The sequence below is a fragment of the Vanellus vanellus genome (genome assembly GCF_965231255.1).
Source record: "Vanellus vanellus genome assembly, chromosome: 2".
NCBI lineage: Eukaryota > Metazoa > Chordata > Aves > Charadriiformes > Charadriidae > Vanellus > Vanellus vanellus.
In genome coordinates this window covers 170,512,558-170,532,534 of record NC_138906.1, presented here as the reverse complement: position 1 = coordinate 170,532,534, position 19,977 = coordinate 170,512,558, and the positions used below count along the sequence as shown (strand labels likewise).

At 49.9% G+C, this 19,977-nt stretch overlaps 1 protein-coding gene across 1 annotated transcript in view; it reads right to left on the bottom strand.

Annotated features, from left to right (window-relative positions):
- SCRIB (scribble planar cell polarity protein) overlaps positions 1 to 19,592 on the bottom strand; it is a gene marked incomplete at its 5' end in the record, with an annotated part of 116,547 nt that extends 96,955 nt beyond the window's left edge. The window contains one exon of the mRNA XM_082499318.1: positions 19,431 to 19,592. Within this exon, the coding sequence (XP_082355444.1) occupies positions 19,431 to 19,592 (162 nt within the window). The remainder of the gene's footprint in view (positions 1 to 19,430) is intronic.
- Positions 19,593 to 19,977: the final 385 nt, after the last annotated feature.

Here is a 19,977-nt window from a genome sequence, read left to right as displayed (position 1 = left end):
TCTTTTGGTACCAGTAACTTACTACTTTTTACAAAAAGAGAAACATCTTAATTATATAGGTTAACCTCTATATCTGGGTGTGCGTGTTTGTGTGTGTGTGATTTGATCTAGGAAACTCTGTCCTATCTCATGTGAACCTTGCCATTTTCGAATCTTTAACTAAGCCGCTGTGTTGATTATAGTAAATTTTATTAAACCACTAATAATACTTGGCTGATGATTAAATATTGTTGAAAATCATACAACCTAATCCTTTATTAATACATTTTAAACTGCTGCTACCTCAAAGTTGTGCAGGATCCTAATTTAACTTTCACAATATGGTAGGACACCCACAACTGTCACTCATACTATTCCAAAGAACATTGATACAGACCAGACAAGGGGAGATGCAAGGAATTGAAAGGTGATGCACAACAACCGTGAAAAGACAGACCACAGAGCGAGCTGCTCGCCCCACTAGAAGGGCTGATGATGAGGTCTAAGAATCTAACTTGAGAAGTCTCTCTGCTGTAGATCAAAACCTCTGCAGTTTCCCACAGAAATGTCTCAGTTGGGAAGTGCTGCTGGGTGCAAGCGCACGGTGAGGGACCGCAGACCCAGGCAGAGTCACTGCTGCGCCCTGGCTGCCACACCTCCACGTCACCCCACACCGAGAGCGAGATGCACTCTGGGGTGAACAGCAGAGATGTGAAATTCACACTCCTGATGTCCTATAGTAGCACAGGAGACCATTGTCAGTAGAATAAGTAAAAAAAGAAGAAAAAAAAAGTCCTCTTGACATTGAACAGCATAGGTCCTTTTTAATTCAGTTTATATAATGCAAATCAGTTTAATAAGAAAGGAAGTAGGTGAAAGTCTAAATGACAACAAAGGTTCAAGCCAGAGCAGGAGGTTGAGAGACTTGATTTGCTATTGTTTCCTAGATCCTTCTCCTAATTTTAGAATGCAAGGAAATTCCAGGCAAGACATTGTGTTGACCTGCTAAAGACTACAAGTTGGAAAATAACAAAGGGAGCAGAACATCTATGGCCCAAACTTCTAGCACATCTGCCTACAAATTTTAGGTGGTATCAAAAGAAATGTGCGTACTTTAAAAAAAAAAAAAACAAAAAACAACAACAACCCAAACAACTTCTTAGAATAAACTGGAAAAAAAATCGTGCTATATGTTGCACTGCAAGATACATGGGAAGTGTTTATGGACACACCAGTTTTGAAAGCAAACTCTCTGTGGGGCAAACTGGTTGCTGCAAACGTTGACTTCAGTGTTGCCTGCAGAAGTTTTACAGTCTGAGCGAGCCCATCAAAAGCAAAACAATGCAGCACTTCCCTGGCACAGCAGTACCATCCATGCAGTTTATTGCCCTTTAACAGAACTAACTGCCTAACAGGCCTTTTACGAGCATAACTACCTCACCGAAACCAGTCAGAACCCACACGCGCACAGACACACCTGCAAAGCCGAGGGCAGACCAAGGCTCAGAATCAGGCTGTCGTGACAATCTCACAACTCTTCCCATCCAATTAATTTTGCTTCAGGGAGACACCTACTAAATATGATGTTCCAAAATACCTTGCTTCGTAGGCTACTTTTCTATATAAGTTAAACAACATTTTTTCTCCCTGACCTTTTTCTTTTTTTCTAAAAAAAAGGTAACCAAAAAACTCCAGAAGCTCACAGTGCTGACAGACTATTATCAGATCTGTGCACAAATTCCCATTCAGCAAACAGCAAGACAAGATTGGTACATCCCACTCCTTAAGATTCAGTTAAGCTGGACTTGAATAAAAACATCTTGATGGGACAAAAATTCAAACTAGTCAACAGTCATCAGCGAAGGTCGCAAAAAACAAACGCAGAATTGCAGCGCTCCCATGCAAGAATTAAGATTTTATATTTGCAAAAAAAGAGAAAATTAAGCAGAATCCAAGTAAGGAACCATGTCTACTCTGACTAGAAAACCCTTCTTGTTAGTTGTTAGGTACCAGCCACTTACACCGCATCATTAACCCCTTACCAACAGGTCTGTGTCAGTGAAATGCTGCTAGCTGAAGCACAGACACACCGCAGGGCTGTATTTTCCCTTGACAAACTGCGCTGCTCATGCATGTTTTTACCCCAGTAGCACACAGTTTTGCCAGCAGAGCATACCCGTGTTCCCGTAACCAGTCCAGCAGACTTCACTGCCGCTGCAAAGGCAGACCAGCACCGTGGAGGCAAATAAACAGGCGCTGGTGGTTCAGCTGCTGCTCAGAGACAGGACCGTCTTCAGGAACGAGCACTTAAAAGTGCAGAACAGATGTGCTTCCCACTTAAGCCAGCACAGTTTTTAGAAAACTAGCAAGCAGTTAAAGTTTGCTCTTATCTCTACTAGGACTACAGTTAGTATGATGGAAAATACAGCAACATGATATAATCAAGAACTGGTAAGACTGCAAACACTGTGTCTAACATGATGCATATAATTCTCAGTTCACTATTTTTGTGAACTGGGTGCTTCAACTCATAGCTCCAACAGCCAAATTTACAAAGCCGGACTGCACAAGAGATTCATTTGTGACACTGCAAATGGAGAACAAATTAATTTTAAAATTGTTACTGGAACTAAAAGTGAAAATAAGCAAACATCTCTGGAGATTGGCAAATCCCTTTTTCTAATCAATGTTAACCCTGTTTCATACATCTGGCAAAAAAAAAAAATAATCACAAATTTAGCACTATAGTGAATCATCTCTAATGAGATGAAACACAGAATCATAGAATTGCTGAGGTTGGAAGGGACCTTTAGGATCATCAAGTCCAACCATTAACCTACCCTGACAAAAACCACTTCTAAACCATGTCCCCAAGTACCACCTCTACCCTTTTTTTAAACACCTCCAGGGATGGCGAATCCCCCCCCTCCCTGGGCAGCCTATTCCAATGTTTGATAACCCTTTCAGTGAAAAAGTGTTTCCTAATATTCAATCTAAACCTCCCCTGACATAACTTAAACCCATTTCCTCTCGTCCTATCACTTGTCACCAGGGAGAAGAGGTCAGCCCCCGGACATACACATACAACATACACAACTTCAAGATTTTCTGAATGTCGTCAACAACAAAATAATCACCAAGTCTGCATGACCTAGATCTTGCAGTGTCCAAACCATACTGATATAAGATCAAAACAAGAAGTTTGAAGAAAAAACCCAAGCAGTAACCTTTCACTGTTTCCTGGCATACCAGAAGCCTAAAGACCCCACAGAGCGAATACGGATTAGTCTGAAGGACTCCGGTGCAGAGGAATTCAGCCAGCTCAGGGTATGGTGGAAGCCATCACAAATCAAAAAGGCTCAAGACAAAGAGCAGGGGGGTATACTAATACGTTAACAGCATAGTTAGGTAGCTAGAGGGGGGGAAAACGACTTTGTAAGTTAGAATATATTACAAAGCTATTCTACTGTTGAAGTATGTGAACAGTTATGGGATGGCTAAGATGGAAAACAACTACAAAACTGTCTTGCAAATAGGATTCAGGGGGCATAACTTCTTACAATATCCAGAGCAGAGCAACTGCAATGTAACAGACTGGAAACCCAGAGGCCATGGCTCCCATTCATGTACTGACCGGCTGAGAATTAGTGAAAGGGATAAAGAGCCTGTAAAGCACTATAAGCCAAAAGATAAGAAATACTCCACAAAATTATAACATCACCAAAAAGACAGAAAATGTGCAATACAGGCTCTGCAGCATGTTTTCAGCTGCAACATCCTCTTCAGCAGCCCCTCTAAAGACGAAAGCAGGCAAACATATGAGAAGTTGTTCAAGAGTTGTGTATAATTTCTGAAACAAAACTGAATTACTTCCATCTCTTTAAGAAAAGAAGGCAACCTAGATCCATGGACCTTTTAGTCAAAAGGGACAGAGAAGTAATATCCTTCTAATCCTCTGTAAATCACAGACCTTTACCACAGATTCATGAAATAATTCAGGTTGGAAGGAACCTCACTCAGGAGGTCCAACCAAAGCAGGATCAGCTATGGAGTCAGACCAGGTTGCTCAGGGCTTTGTCTAGTCAAGTCTTTCAAAACCTTCAACAATGAAGTACCCAAAAATCCTCTGGAGCCCTGGCTGCACCAATTAATTATCCTCACAGTGGAAAAAGCTTCCTTGCACCCGGCTGGAAGCACCTAGTTCAAAGACACCCTGTGCCTCTTGTCCTTCCCCATGCGCCGCCAGGCTCTGTCTCCTTGATAACACCCTGTACCCGCTGGCAGGCTGCTATGAAGTCCCTCCAAAGCAGTGTCTCATCCAGGCTGAAGAAGTCCCGTTCCTGCAGCCTGTCCTGTCAGGGCAAGTGCTTCAGCCCTTGTCCACCCTACAGGCCCTCTCCTGAACTCACACCAGTTCGGCAATCCCGTTCTTGCACTGAGGGCCCCACAGTGGGTGCAGTATCGAGGTGTGGCCTATGGAGGGCTAAGCAGAGGGGAACCATCAATCCGCCAGTCCCTGGGGGTGCTCCTGTTGGTAGGGCCAGCATGCTGTTGGCCCTCCATGATGCTAGGGCACCCCGCTAGACCCTGCGAGGAGCTGAACTCTGAATACACAGACCAAGGATGAAAGCTGAGCACTTTTAGCATAACGTCCAACAAGAATAGTGGAGAGGAGGTGGTCAGGTACAAAGAACGTTATCAGCAATTGCACATGCAACATGAAGTCAAACTCACAGGCCCATTTGCATAACCAAATAAAAAGCCTCAAATGTCCCTTGTTGCTGTTGCCAGGCAAATACTGAAGTGTGCAACCAATATGAACAATGGAAGAGAATCATCAAAACTTTAGGAGACCCCTGACTCTGACAAACATTTCACAACTAAACCACACCAGTCACCTGGCAGCTACGCTTTGGCGCATTACGCAGCCACCTGCTACAAACGCGTTGGGTTCCCAAGGAACTCCAGGTGAGCTAACTGACCACCCTGAGCCATTTTTTCTACTCCTGTTATGTACACAGCATTTGTTTGTCAGCTAGGTTCAGCTGACCATAATTAAACTGGAAGGACTTTACTTCTGTCTTAACAACTGACGCCTCAGCAACTTTGGAAGACCCACTTCAATAGTGAAATATCATGATATAACCAGAAGTGAGAACGGATGAAACCCCAGTGCAATTATTAATGAACCTCTCGATTCAGACCACTGCCTTTGGAGTAATTTTATAGAAGGAAAAATATTAGGCTAATAGAGCAGAACCAGCGCTATGACAGTCAAAACTACCATCATTGCAAAGGGAAAGAAATGTCAGCTTCAAATTGAAATACTACAACCAGCCAAGCAGAGAGCCATCCCGACCTCGCAGCACTCATCTTCCACGGTTAGGACAGTTCTACTCAAGGAACGTTTCCAAACAGCACACTGTGGTTTTACTTGAGGTTATCCAGAGAAACAGTAACAGGCTCAGCCAGTTTATGAAAACAAGAAACACTGGTAGCAGCAAATACAGGCTCCATTTGGCAGATTCACCTTTGGCTTCTGCTGAGGAACTGAAATACCTGTGTATTGAGAAAGTCCTGAGCCTCACGCACTGATGATGAGGCCACCGACCTAGGACACATTTCTTACTGACAACACAAGGATGCCCAATACTCCACTTTGCAGACCTTCTCACCCAGTGAGACCCAAAAGCACAGAGGTCCCTGATCCCATGCAGTTCAGTGCACATGAAGTGTTTTGCCTGCACTTAATTTATACACCAGCTTAGCCCACGGCTCTGGCTTTGGTCAATGGTGTACTCTTGCCTGGGAAAGCAGAGTGAACCCAGGAAGAAGGAAATACTCGCCTGATTGAGAAATGAGCTTCTGGCCTCATATCCTCAACATGTCACAACTCCTCCCCGGCAATGCAGATGGGTGGCACTGGCCAAAATTAAGACAGGGAGATGCCTATTTCATGAGTAGAGACAGAAGTCCAACAGTCCCCTGTATCCCTTCCTCATCCATTATGTGAGAAACTCTGACTGTCCAACCCCAAACCTGGCTGCATCAGCCCCCTCCTGCTCAGCAAGAGGGAACAGAGCCACCACTGCCTTCATGCCCAGCCTCAACCAGCACAGACAGGCATCTCACTGCCTGTGGACACTAGCACAGACCTTCCAGCTAAATTAAGAAAGCAGAGTGAGTTTCTAGAAAGTCAATGTCTGCAAAACTGCAAAGGAGCATGTAGCAGACAGTGAGTGAGGGATGCAGATTTCCAAATACAGCAGTTAACTCAAAAAGGCAACTTGTATCAAGGAGGCATGTCCAGCAGAATCACAGAATGGTTGAGGTTGGAAGGGGCCTGTCAGGATCAGCTAGTCGAACCTCTGCTCACAGCAGGTCAGCTATAGCAGGTTACCCAGGGCTGCATCCACTCGGGTTTTTAGTATCTCCAAGGATGGACACTCTGGAACCTCACTGGGCAACATGTTCCAGTGTTTGACTATCCCTTTGGTAAAAAAAAAAAAAAAAAAAGTGTTTCCTTACATTTAAATTTAATTTCCTCTATTTCACTCTGTGCCTGTTACCTCTTGTCCTGCCATTGGACACTACGGAGAAGAGTCAGGCTCCATCTCCTTTGTTCCCTGACATCATATACACACTGGTAAAATCCCCCGGAGCCTTCTCTTCTCCAGGCTGAAAAGTCCCAACTCTCTCAGTCTCTCCCCATATCACAGATGCTCCAGTCTCAATCATTTTGTGGCTCTTCACTGGACATATTGTCTACATCCATGTCTTCCTTGCACTGGGAAGCCTAGCAATGGACACAGTCCTCCAGCTGTGGTTTCATCAATGCAGAACAGAAGGGAAGAATCAGCCCCCTTGAGCTGCTGGAAACGCTCTTCCTAACTGCTGGTCAATTTGTGGTCCACCAGGATCCCCAGTGTTTCTGCTTTTCGGTTGGTCAGTCCCCTGCTTGTACTGGTACGTGAGGTTATTCCTCCCCAGGTGCAGGAACTGGCATTTCCCTTTGCTGAACTCCCTAAGAATCCTGTTGACCCACTTCTGCAGCCTGTCAAGGTCTCTCTGCACAGCAGCACAACAATCCAGTACACACAAAGTCACATACAGCGTGTACATACACAGCAAAGTCATAAAGGGCCCTTGTAAGCAGTCTCTTGTCTACAAGAGGCCCTAGAAAATGTCTGAAGGAGGTTCCATCCTCCTCTCTGCAATTAGCATGCCTCCAACTAAGTTACGTTTCTTCAGCTTACTGACAAAATGCACTTTTTCCAAATCTTAGTCCTCCTTGACTGTCCACGTTCACATCTGTGGAGCTCCCAGCATTACTACTGGGGCAGTGGCAAAGCCCCAGGACATGAAACAAAGGTTAGTGGAGCTATTAGGTTAGCCTGGAGAACCACAGTATTCAGATAGTGATGCTGGGAATTTGGACACCACCCCCAAGGGCTTCCTTTCTGCTTGAGAGTAATGCTTCACAGAGCCTCGCCTCCTCCCCCTGCTCACTTATTCAGTCAGATCAAGAGGTGGAAAACGAAAAAAGGAAAAAGGACAATGGATAAAAGGATCAGAACAAACCCTCTGAGCTACCACTCAACTATGCTGTTTCCCAGAAACAACAAAATCCTGGGGGCAGGCCTGGAAAGCCAACCATTCCCCAAATGGGATTAACAGCCACAGAGCTGGCCCGGCTCGGCAGGGCAGACAGTGCTGGGTCACCCCAGCCACCCCCGGCTCTCCAGAAGAGGCACGGTGGGGCTGGCCCCACTGCCCTGGCAGGAGGGAGGGAAAGGGCTTCAGTCCCGGAATGACCCAACCAGCCTGCTGGTGCACGGCAGGGTCAGGGACGCAGACCTACCGTGCCCACCAAGCCTCCCGTGCAGACAGCCGGTGCCCACAACGCTGGCACCCAGCCTGCGGCAATCACAGACACGGAGTCCCTGCATCAAGGCCGGAGCCCTGTGGCCATCCATGCTTCACACAACAGCAACACAAGTCGTATGTCCTACAGCTCCCACCCCACCTGCAGAAAGATGCATCTTCACAGCCAAGCAAGCAGAGAAAGCTGTTTGGATGCTGAAGTGCAGGACTTGGAAAACACCAAGTGCTTCTGCACACAGACTGCTCCCCGCTTCCAGGTCAGCCCAGGCCCAGGTTAGTTTCATGACTCTTCTGAATCTTTGCTTTCTTGAGGCTATAGCAAGAGTGCTTCTGGCCTGCCCTCGGCTGAAGCCCAGCTCCCCCCTCACCAAACACTGCTGGGGCACGGAGATCCCCTCCGCACTCCCCACGCAAACGCACAGCACTGACATATGCGTGAAGCAGTCACACGTGTCTGGGCAGCCGCATTTGTCCCATTTCATACCCCAAACATCAGTCCCGCCAAAGGCGCCATGCCTAATCCTGGGGGAAGGGGACTAGGACACAGGGGTCTCGTTCTCCAGCATCACCTTGCTGCTGTCCTCCAGCGGCCAGCCCCCACGGTCCCTCCTGTACCCGAAGGAGGGCCATCTCCACGGTGGCTAGGAGGGAGGGAAGAGGGCAAATGGACACCTGGACCCCTCTACCACATTCTCCAGAGAAGGAGCCACACTGTTCTGCAGCACAGACAGCTCGCGGGGGCAACCGTGGTGCCAGGACCCCTGCTGGAAACTGCAGACAGGAGGGGGGTGGCCATCAAGTGCCATCAGTAGGGACACTTCTCCCCTCAACCAAGCACGCTTTAAGCAGGCTTCAGTGAAACACACTCATAAAGATGGAGCACTTCTAAAGGTGAGACAGCCGCAGCACTGTCGAAGGGGAGCAGTACGCATGCCAGAGGAAGAGGAGTCAGACACCCAACTTACACAACTGTAGAGCCACAATAATCTTACACACAGGCCAACATCTCTGAAATAAGGCAGTGACAATTTATACATCAGGAGACCAGGAACTGGGTCTATGCCATAAACAGTCTTCACGCTGGAATTGCGCAAAACCTTCTTGGTTCTGCAGCCAAAACTATCAAGGTGTTCCCAAGCTCTGCTAGCTGCAGAGTGGGTCTCAGACATCTCCTTTTCCTCCAAAAAACCCTGTGACAACACGCTGCTTCTGAGACAAAGGCCCAGAGCCCGAGGTGTGTCGACCAGGTGGTTTTGCTGCAGGGACGGAGCACGCCAACAGTGTCTGCTGTGTTACTTTTCCTCCAACACAGGCTAAGGGGATCTAAGGCGGAGGTTTTGCTAACCTTCCTGATCTTGGCAGTGCCAGCAATACAGACAGGCCCTCCTTACGTCTCATTAGGCTTAAGAGAATTTCAAGTCCAGCTGTCAAACCTTGCTGGTACAGCCCCACTGCCTTAAGCAGGACAGCACATGTTTAATTAAAGACAGGATCAGACTGTGTAGCAAGGAAAATAATTACAATTCTCCTGGTGATTCATGAGCAAGAAGAGGGCCTGGCTTCCCATGCCACCATAGGCTGGGCTCGCAGCAGCATGCAGCAGAGCTCCATGTTGGTCCCCAACCAGAACAAATGCACAGGACTGCCACCATGGGCAGGAGGACTCTGTCAGCAGTGAAATGCAGCAGCTCAGGCAGCTCCTCAAAATGCTCACAGCAAAACCAGATCACATGTTTGAGCCTTGTGTTTCATTCCCATTTTCCTGGTGAAACGCAGACTTGACATTTTAAGCACTGCCCACGGAGGAAGCAGAGACTCTGCTGCGTGCTCTGCAGGAGCACACGTGTCTGCCTTTCCAGTCTTGGAGACCTACAGGTAGGAAAAGTGTGAATGGCACTGGGACCTCTCCTTTTACATCTCTGATGAAAGAAAGAGCTGATCTTCGACAGCTGTGCCAGTGGACTGCCTGTGGGGAAAGCCAGCAGCATGAGAGGGATTCAAGCAGAGCTGGAAGCAAAACCTGCAAAGCAAAACACCTGGGAGTTGATCAGCTCTAAGGTTAAACTCAGTCCTTCCAACTCACTCTGCTCAAAGCCAACACCTTACAGGTGAGGCCACAGAACCAGAAAGACTCCTCCTGTCCCACAGCCGGGCAGAGCAGGCGGGACACCAGCCCCGGAGGCTGCGCAGCATCCGCAGCACAGCAGGAGTCAGTCCTCTCCCCGCGGGGCCATGTGCCTCCAGGGAGCACCAGGCTGCACCACCAGAGCTGTGAACTCAAGACACACCTTTTCCTACATCAAGAGAAATGACCCGAGCAAGACATATTCCCAAAATTGCTAGATTCAAGAAGAATCACGCCACCTGATGTTTCTTGAGGATAACGGAGTTAATGGTAGCAGAGGTCAAAAAGGCGATCACCACTGCTGAGAGACGAGAACAGCAGCGTGGAGGTCCAGGGACAAGGCCACACTCAACCCTGCAAGGAAGCCCTGGTGCCACAGGGAGGGCACCGCTGCCGCTGCCTGGGCAGAGCCCCGTGTTCCTCAGAGGGCCTGGTGCCAGGTACCCAGAGATAGGCCCTCGCCCACCCAGCAGGCGCGGGACCAGACCACCAGCAGCGGATACAGACCCTTTTGCCAGCACAAACAAGGAAGGGGTCTTCCCAAATAACCGTTCCCAACTATAGCACTGTTCCATCGTCCACTCCTTGCACCATTTGCTACAGATACTAAATTGGCTTTAGCCTCTTCTGGCCACAAGCACGTTAATCACAAACACCTGAAAGACAGCAACTCAGAGTCCCAAAGAGAAACAGCCCATGCTCCGCAGCAGCCCGACATCAGACACGGCAGCCTTTGGCCACGCTGGGGTTCGCAGCCAGACCGCCATGGGCAGGCCATGCTCTCTGTGCCCCAGTGGGGACGGCAAAGGGGGGCTCTCCTCCCCATAGACCCCAACAGCACAGGGGAGGGGATGCTCCTCACCTGCCAGGCCCAGGCAGACCCGTGGCAAGGAGGAGAGGCCGTGACGGGCCTGGTGAGGCAGGGCAGGGGTGCCCAGCGCCCTGAACACCGGCGGCCCCACGTGCCCCCAATGCAGGCCGGAGCTCAGAGCCGGGAGGAGACTGACCCCGCTCCCTGGCTGCTGCCACACAACACTCCCTCATGCAGACCGGCCGGATTTCCGACTATTTAACCCCACATATCAGGCCCCGAGGAATGTATTTCAAATGTATAAAAGTACTTAAGCGTCAGGAACACATTCCAGCTAAGACAAAGCAAGCTGTCTCCAAGCCAAAGGCTCGCCAGCTGCTTCTTCCCAGGCACTGAAGCGGGGCCCGAGGAATGCGGTCCCCTTGGGGACACAGCCACCGCTCCCCTTGTGCACAGCACGCAGCGAGTGGAATCTCTGGTCCAAATGAAATGACAAACCAATTCAGGGCCACAGAAAGGAAATCCCCAAGCCAGAATTAGATCACGACACCACGATTAACACTTCCCTCTTGCAAAGAGCTGTGGGAGGTTTTACTGACTGCATCAATTCACGGTCAGACTGCATCTTGAACGCGAATGCAGCACCTTACAACTGCACAAACAGAGGAAGCAGAGCACAAGCGACCTCCACCCCCGGCCTGTTCGGCGAGTGCGACCACCAGCAGTCCCTGGGCTGGCACGGTGCGTCCAGGGGCTCTTAACAATGAAACACCGCTAAAGCGTTAATCTGGAGGGACCTATTAAGACCATTTCATGGGACAGCACTCTGGCTAGAGGTGAAGAAGCAAAACCTAATATACCCTGAGTACTATCCACAGACCTCTCCCCCTTTCTTATCTATTCTACCACTTCCCTCTCCCCACCCGGCCCCTCCCTGGCACACCAGCACCTCCAGAACCGCCTCCTCCAGCGTAATGAAGGGACCTGACCCACCAATCTACTCCTCTTCTTCTAAACCATCCTCTGACCAAAGAAGGGTCAACTAGCAATTACAAAAAAGTAATTTACTTATCTGGAATGCCACAAATATTAGCAACAGGGAAAGATGCCAAGAGTTACACAATAACCTGTTCCCATTGTTTCAAATAGGATTGTATTTTCTTGAGGTGGAAATCATATCAAGCTATAAGTTTACACAACAAATGCATCTCCAGCACTGAGAGGCACCATAAAACAAACAAATAAAAAAACCCAACAAATAAGCCCTAACCCTGAAACTGGGAAACCAAGACAAGGCAGACGAGATCAAGTTTCTTAATTGGTACAGGGCAAGGTATTCAGACTGCAGCAGCCTCTACGGTCGGGGTGCATGGAAGCACATTTCAGGGACTGGACAAGTCTTAAAAGAAGAGTTAAGTGTCCCTCTGTAGAAGGAGACAGCAGGAGATTCTCAGACACAAAAGACACAAACAACTCCCCTGAACAGGAAGAGTACAAAGAGTAGGAAGGTGCCAAAGCAGCTCCCAGGGGAGCAGCTCAGACATACACCATTAAATACACTGAACTAGAAATGGAAAAAGGAGGAGTCAGAAACCACAAGCAACCTTGCAACGCAAGAGCTCTGCAAGCCATCGCATCCCTCTGCCTCAGCACGCAGTGCATCCTACCATCCACTACGCTCTTTCACCACTATTCCCTGCCTCATCCAAGTTTCCATCAGTGAGACGGTGCAACAAGGTTATGCAATCCAGGAATACTCAGAGGAACATATGTAACAGGTCAGAGACCTAAAGAGGTTAACCTAGTTCTGCCTTTACCTCTAACCACCAATGAAACACCACCTAAAACATTCCTGGCAGATATTCAGACAATAGCTGAAGGGAATAAGGAGAGATTGTAGAGGTACAAGCAAATCGGGTAATGAGTGAATGCTCTGTAGGGCCACTGCAATATCGCATTTACTCTTTAGAGACAGCATCCTGGAACACAAGCAAGGGAAGGGGAGCCTATGGAGTAATTGACACCAAGGAATAGGAGGAATCCCAAAAGATGCAAACTTGCTCCAAGTGGCCAATGTAGCAGCCGATGCACCCAAAGACATGGAAGATGTTATTAACCACATGGCAGAGACATATCTAAAGGTTTACAATAATGGGGTCAGCTCAACCCAGGGGAAAGACTGAGCAGGTGCTTTCATTGATGACCTCCCTACACTGTACAAAACCAGTGTAAAGGAAGATCTGGTGAGAGACAGCACCGTTTAGGCCATAGTCCTCTAAATCTTCCTTGGCTCTTTGCTTCACTGAACCTCTTTGCCGCCCAGTATGCCTTTTTACCTTGCTGTTACGCTCATGTGAACTTTCTCCAAGACCTGAGCTCCTTTTGAGATCCACACAGGGCAGCACGCCCACACACCGTCCAACAACGAAGCTGACCACACACCTTGGAGATCACAGAGCAGTGAATATTAATAATCAATTCTTATTTGTAGACCTTAAAGCATAAAATCACTTCTGTGCTCCTCTTTCCTGTTCTCTTGTTTGTATGACCAAGAGTTTTATTAGCTCTTTTTTCCGCATCTGAGCCTATACTCTGCTATTACCACTCCAGCACAAATCTTAAATCCCCCTAGTCACCACCCAGGATTTGTAAGACAAAGTTACTGCAAAGAGAGAAAAAGGATGAGGGTGAAATAGCCTGCTTTTATTTCAACTTCTGGGCAGCAGCACATCCAGAGTACCTGGCTTTTGGAGAAACAAACCCACATCCATTTGTACACATTAACTCATACGGCTCCTGAACTCCTGGAAGGAGTAGAGAGGCATGCCAACTCTGGGCACAGGTCTCATAACAATCAAGTTAAACCAGTTTCTTGACTGGTTTTGTTAAACAAATGCAGCTTGCAAAGAACTCACATGCAGAACAAGAGAAGGTGCCCACCGCACGCTCCAGCCCTGATGGATGCCAAAGCTGGCACAGCCTCTGTACAGCACGGTGAACCAGGGAGGAGTCCGGTCACTGATGATTCGCAGTTCCCTGACTTTCTCAGGGAAGGGCTATTAGCACAGAGAGATTAAAAGGAGCAGCTTTACTCCTCCATGGAAGGAAATAAAACCCAAGATCCTCCTTGCAGGCCCCAGATGCCAGGAAATTAAAAGCTGCTCTTAATTAGCTTTGCAAGGCCCCACCTTGTCTTGGGAAAGTGACAAACACGGCTCTCGGGTTTCACCCTGCTCCTGCAGCAGGATCCCAGGCTCCGGACAAAGGACACCCATGCTCTTGCCCCAGGCACACGGCAGCCAAACAGGAGGAACCACTGGAACCCGGACTGCTCCTACCAGCCTGGAAATGGCCTTGCCAAGATGCAAATAGCAACAAGCCAGAACAGGAAAGGATCTGCGCTGGACCCAGAAGACCTCCTCTCCCTGGTGCTCCAGCCAGATGTCCATCTCTCCGGATTTTCAGTGCAAATAACAGCTCACCAGGCAGCAGGAAAAATGCTTTCTGCACTGGGCCCAATTTATCATGGGAGCTTTAGCAAGGAAAAAGTGAAGCAGAGAAACTGCAACCCCTCCATTAGACATCCCTAGGGCTTGCCTCTTTAGCACCACCACTGTTCAAACACTTGGTATCAAAGCTAGCTCTTTAATTTCCTCCTTTTCCCCGCCTCTGTGTGATCCCTCAGCCTGCCTCCCCACCTCTCTACACTTCCTACCCAGGTATCCTTCCAGCAGAAGGTCTCCAGCAGACCCGTCCCCCCACATAATCCTGCTGACACAGAGGAGAGCTCTCCTCCCTCCTCCACATTGCCTCCTTCACAGTTTTCAGTGACTACTCAGCTCCACCCTCTCTTCCTCCTACACCAGGTCCTACAGGCTCTGCTCCACCCAGGTTTCTTCCAACCTCTCCCTTTTGCCTTCCTACTCCAAACCTGAGCACTCCTCTGAAAACCCAGCAAGAGCCTCCGGATCCCTGTTGATCACACTCTGCTCCTGGGCTGTGACTGGCTCCGTCTGCCACCTCCGAATTCCAGACTTTGTTCATTCCTTTGTGGTGAGACCTGCACCTCTGAAGTGCTCACAGAGAGAGGACTAAATGAGTCAGCTGGTTTTTGTAGCTCTAATGTAATGATTTAGCAGGCTGTACCCTTGAAACCTATATCCCCAACTAAAGGACCTGCTATTTGTCCTGCTGTTGTATGTAGCGTGCTACATGCTCTCAGTACTGCTGAAATCGCTTTATGCAGGCCAGGTACAGCAGACGTCAGCACAGGGCAAGGCATCCCCTCCTCTGGAATTCAGACACCCTCACGAAGAGCATGGGGAACTTATCAAATGGAATTTATCATTTTCCATTAAATCATGCTGTATCACCCTGGCAGCAAATCCCTGCAACAAGGCAGCAGATGCTCCTAATACAGATTTAATCTATCACTTCAAACAACCAGAGTATAGCCACCATAATGAAAAGTCTGGACTCAAAACAGGCAAGATTCCATATGGGACAAATAGAAAAGAAGCAGGAGCAGACAGAAGAGTATTCGTCACTGCAGGACGGAGAGGAACTAGCGTTCACTTCTACAGCTTGGAAGAGAGAGAGTTCAGGAAAGCATGGTGGTGTCATCCAGAAATGTCAGGAGGCAGGCAGATCGTCTAACCAGATCAAGAGCAAAGCAGCGGCACAAAGGGGACAAGGGAAGTCCTGGTACAGAAGAAAATGGTGCCACAGAGAGAGCAAGAGATTGCCAGTGTTTCTGGACTCTGGAACAAGTGGAATAAAGACAAATACACATGGGTCAGACAGAAGTGGCCTGGTAGTGGGCACTAGGGAAGAAAACCCACAGAAGAGGAGTCTGATAAATCTTAACATTTTCAAAGGAAGTTGATTGCTAAATGTAAAACAAGATGTCCTTTCCAAAAGCCAGCTGCCCCTCCATATTTTTTTTTTTTGCTTCAAAAATCACCTCCACATGGAAGCCTTCCCCAGAAATCCTGCTTGAGCCCTTAAAAACAATCTTGTTCTGGTCAAACTTGCCACCGAGGACTGTATATACTCTCTTACTCACATTTTTCTAACTGATCTCCATTTGCTACTCTCCTCTCCCACCCCTACATCCGCATCTCGGTAGCCCTGTAAACCCTTCTCCCAAGGAACGGGTACACGCAGCCCTATTCTGTGAAACAAGCACACTTTACCCCCATCTTCCTTCGTGGTATGCACAAATCCTGTTCCCAGTCTCTCTCTCACACAAAAGGCACGTTTCCACGAAGCGCTTCTCAACTGGAAAGCATCCTCCCTAACCCCAACCAAAGACCTCTCCCATCACCCTCCCTCAGGGAAAATACATGCCCAAATCGAGTATTGCTGCCCTCTTTCCCCAGGGGAAGGGCAATTTATTTTCAGCTTTCATCCCATATCCACCTTGTATAACATGCAGATTCTTCCTCCTGCGTTAGGTATCCATCCCTACCCACATGGCCCCCCAACAGTAATGTCCTTTAATAACGCTTCTTCTGCACACAAATCGGGTGCCTGGGACTAAAAAGCGCACCTCTTCTCAAGCAAGTTCTATTAGCATGAAACATTAGGACACATACTGGGTCAAACCTCAGGTGAATCTAACCTTGCATCTTCGTTCCACCGAACTGCAGACCTCCTTATCAGCTGCCTCTGGACCACCCAACCATCCTTGGAGGAAACTTGGTAGGGTGGCTGGAAAGGGGAAAGATTGTGGGGCCTATTTCCGCTCACTCTTCCTGACGTGTCTCCAGGGTGCAGCATCTCTAGGCAGCATCCACCATCTCCTTGGATTTTTTCAGGAGCAGTGAGCACTCAGGGGAGCTTTGCTTGCTTCCCCTCCTGTTCTCCCACTGTGCATATTTGGCCCTCACCTTGCCTGAGAGGGAGACGGCACTTAGGTTTTGCTAGGGACAGGCTGATCATAGAATTGTTTGGGTTGGAAAGGACCTTAAAGACCATCTAGTTCCAACCCCTCTGCCATGGGCAGGCACACCTTCCCCTAGACCAGGTTGCTCAAAGCCCCATCCAAGTGTTCACACACTTCCCGGGATGGGGCATCCCCCCCGCAATACCCATCACGACTGCAGAAAGCCCACAGCAGTCGCAGGCCGTACTTGATACGGAAGGGCGCGAGTACAGCAAGTCCAAAACAATACTTCCTCTAAGGCTCTCCTGGGATATGCAGCACAAGCAAGACGGTCTCCTTCATTTTGGTCATTTTCTCTTCCATGAAGTAGTCCACCTCTTTCCTGAACTCATGTAAACTTTAAGCATCCATTACATCATATGGCAAGTAGTTCCACACTTCAGCTTAACTGCTCTTTGCATGAAAAATTATTTCATTTACTCTGAAATGAGCCCTTTCTGGTTTCACTTAATGGCCTCCAGTCCTTGATTAGGAAGAAAGAGTGGTCAGTTGCTCCCTGTTCATTCCCTCCAGGCCATTTGTGATACTCCAGACCTCTGTGATCTGATGGAGGAATGGCACTATTTTTTTCAGACAGACTGAAGAGATCTTGTGAACATTTCTTTTCCTTGTGCAAAAGCTGTTGCATACTGGGTCTGATCACATCATTTTCCGCTCCCCATTCGCTGTACCTCTTCTTACTTTACTACATCACTTTTGAGACTAAAGGACCAGAACCTTATCTGTCTGTTCTCTATTGTTTTTCTGGTAATTCCTTGCCAGAAGTCTAGAAATTTGGGGGAATCCAAACACCAGAGGGAACTCGGGATAGGTCATGGCAAGAGCTCTGATGCTGCCAAGCCAAACAGACATAACACCTGGAGTTAAACAACAGCGTTCACAAATATAAGCTCTTTGGGTGACAACAGGAAGGAGACAGAGTGCTTAGGACAGACACAGAGCACCTCCTTTCACCGGCAGGATTGTATCTATCTGATCACAGACTAAGTAAAACATTAGTATAAAATTTGCATTTATAATCCAAGTGATGCTCAGCAAAAGCTAACCAAAACCCAGGAATCTCTCGGTCTAAACGGCTCCTCTGTAAACACAAAGCAGGACTGTGATTATTCAGCAGGACGCGAAGGAGTTGAGCAGCACAAGGATCGGCAAGTTCACCGCAGACATGTTGCAATTACCCTCCTCTGCAGAAAAGACTTACGCTCATTCATAAGTCCTAACCTGCCTACAACACACATTTTCCAGTAGTTTGAGAAATATCCCTGCCTAAAGTACAAGATCCCCAGATGCACGATGGAAGAGAGCTGATAAAGTATCCTACCCGTGCCTCCGTACCTGAACAACGTGCCCTCACGACTGAATCCCACAAGCAGCCTGGCTCATAGTAATACAAAGGCAGACAAGCAGGAAAGACAGAGAGAACGCAAAAATATTAGAGATATCAGGAGATCAAGAATCTGCCATTTCTATACAAGAGAATCTGTTTAGGTAGGAATGCCTAAATAGTACAGTTTAACAAAACTCAACCAATTTTAGCCTGAATCAAAAACAGCGTTTTGGTTTGGTTTTTTTTTTCCAGATTTCATGGCAAATTTCATAACATGTCAGTAATTCCAATAAAAAGTAACTTTAGTAAAAAGGTCAGTCTGTATTTACTGTCTTACTTTTTCTCTCTGGCAAAAAATAATACTTAACTAACTGTTTTAAAATGGTACAATTTCCACGGGGGGTACACGATAGAACTTCCTCCAGAATATCCTATAGCCCAGTAATGTCTTAAGGCCTTCCCCCTCCCGAGAGGCAGGTTCAAACTCCAGTTGTTGTTTGCAGTGTCCTGTGCTGCGGATTACCCGGCGGAATAGGAACATCCCCGTTCCAGTTCCTGCTGAACGGCACTTTAGGGACCCCACACAAGAGCTCGGCCCCTACCGAGGCTCCTGCCTGGGGAAAGCCGACCCCTGGGGGGTCAGAGATGGATAGGTCGAGCCGCCGGCGAAGCAGATCTCAGATCTTCAGTCCCCTGATTCTGCAGAGAAGTCACCTCGGCGCGGACCACGGCAGCACGCTGAGGACTGACCCCCCGTGTCACCTGCGCAGAGCTCTGTGGCTGAACAGAACTGTGAAAGAAGTCGCGAGGGCGGGCTGAAGCCCCAGATGATAACTATAAAGCACCTCTATCACTTTTAGTAAACTTATTCGACGCCGTTTGCGGTTTAGGGCTTAAACCAGAGCTTTTAAACCGACGCCGTGCTTTGCCGAGCAGCGAGGGCGGCTCGCAGCGCTGCCCGGCTCTGTACAGCGTCTCCCCCCGGCGGGCGGGAGACCCCCCGGCGGGCGGCCGGGCTGCCCCTCCCGCGGCGGGGGCTCTGCCCGCCGGCCCCGCGGCCCCCCCGGCACTCCCGCCTCGCGGCCGAGGGCTCGGCCCCGCCGGGCCCGGCAGCCCCGCTGCTCCCCGCCCGGCGCCGGGACGGAGGGAAGCCGCGCTCCCTCACCGAGGCCTCGGGGGAAGGAGGGCGGCGCAGCCGGGCGGAGGCCGCTCCCGGGAGCGGCGCCGGGTAGGCCGAGGCAGCGGCCGCCCGCTCGGCTCTCGGGGAGAAGGCGCCGGCGGCCTCCCGCCGGGCCAGGCCGGGGCCGCGCGCCCTGGGCGGCGGCGGGCCGAGGCCGCGCCGGGCCCGCGGCCTCACCTTGGGCAGCTCCCGCAGCTGGTTGGCGTCCAGCAGCAGCTCCTCCAGCGAGCGGCTGTAGCGGTAGATCTCCTCGGGCACGGCCTGCAGCGAGCAGTGCCGCCGGTCCAGCGCCTCCACGTGCCGGTTGCAGCGCCAGAGCGGCGGCATGCACCGCAGCATCGCGCCGGGGCCCGGCCGCCACGGGCTGCGGGCGCGCAGGGGCGGGCGCCGCCGCGCCGGGAAGGGGCCCGCCCGAGGGAGGGCCCGGATGTGCGGGGAGGGCGGGCGCTGCCGCAGCGCCGGGCCGGTTCCGCTCCACCGGCTGCGCCCCGGCTCCGCGCCGCCCCTCGGGCCTGGCCGCCGCGATCGGGCCCCGCCGCCGCCTCTCGGTCCCGGTGGGCTCCGGGGGCCGCGCCGCCCCCCCGCGAGCGTCGCTGGGAAACCGAGTTCCAGCGCGAGCCCGCTCCCGCCCTGCTCCGCGCCCGCCCCGGCCCGGCCCCGCCCCGCCCGGGGACCCGCCCCCGCCCGGGCCCAGCGGCCGCCGCGGCACCGGACCGGCGCGGGA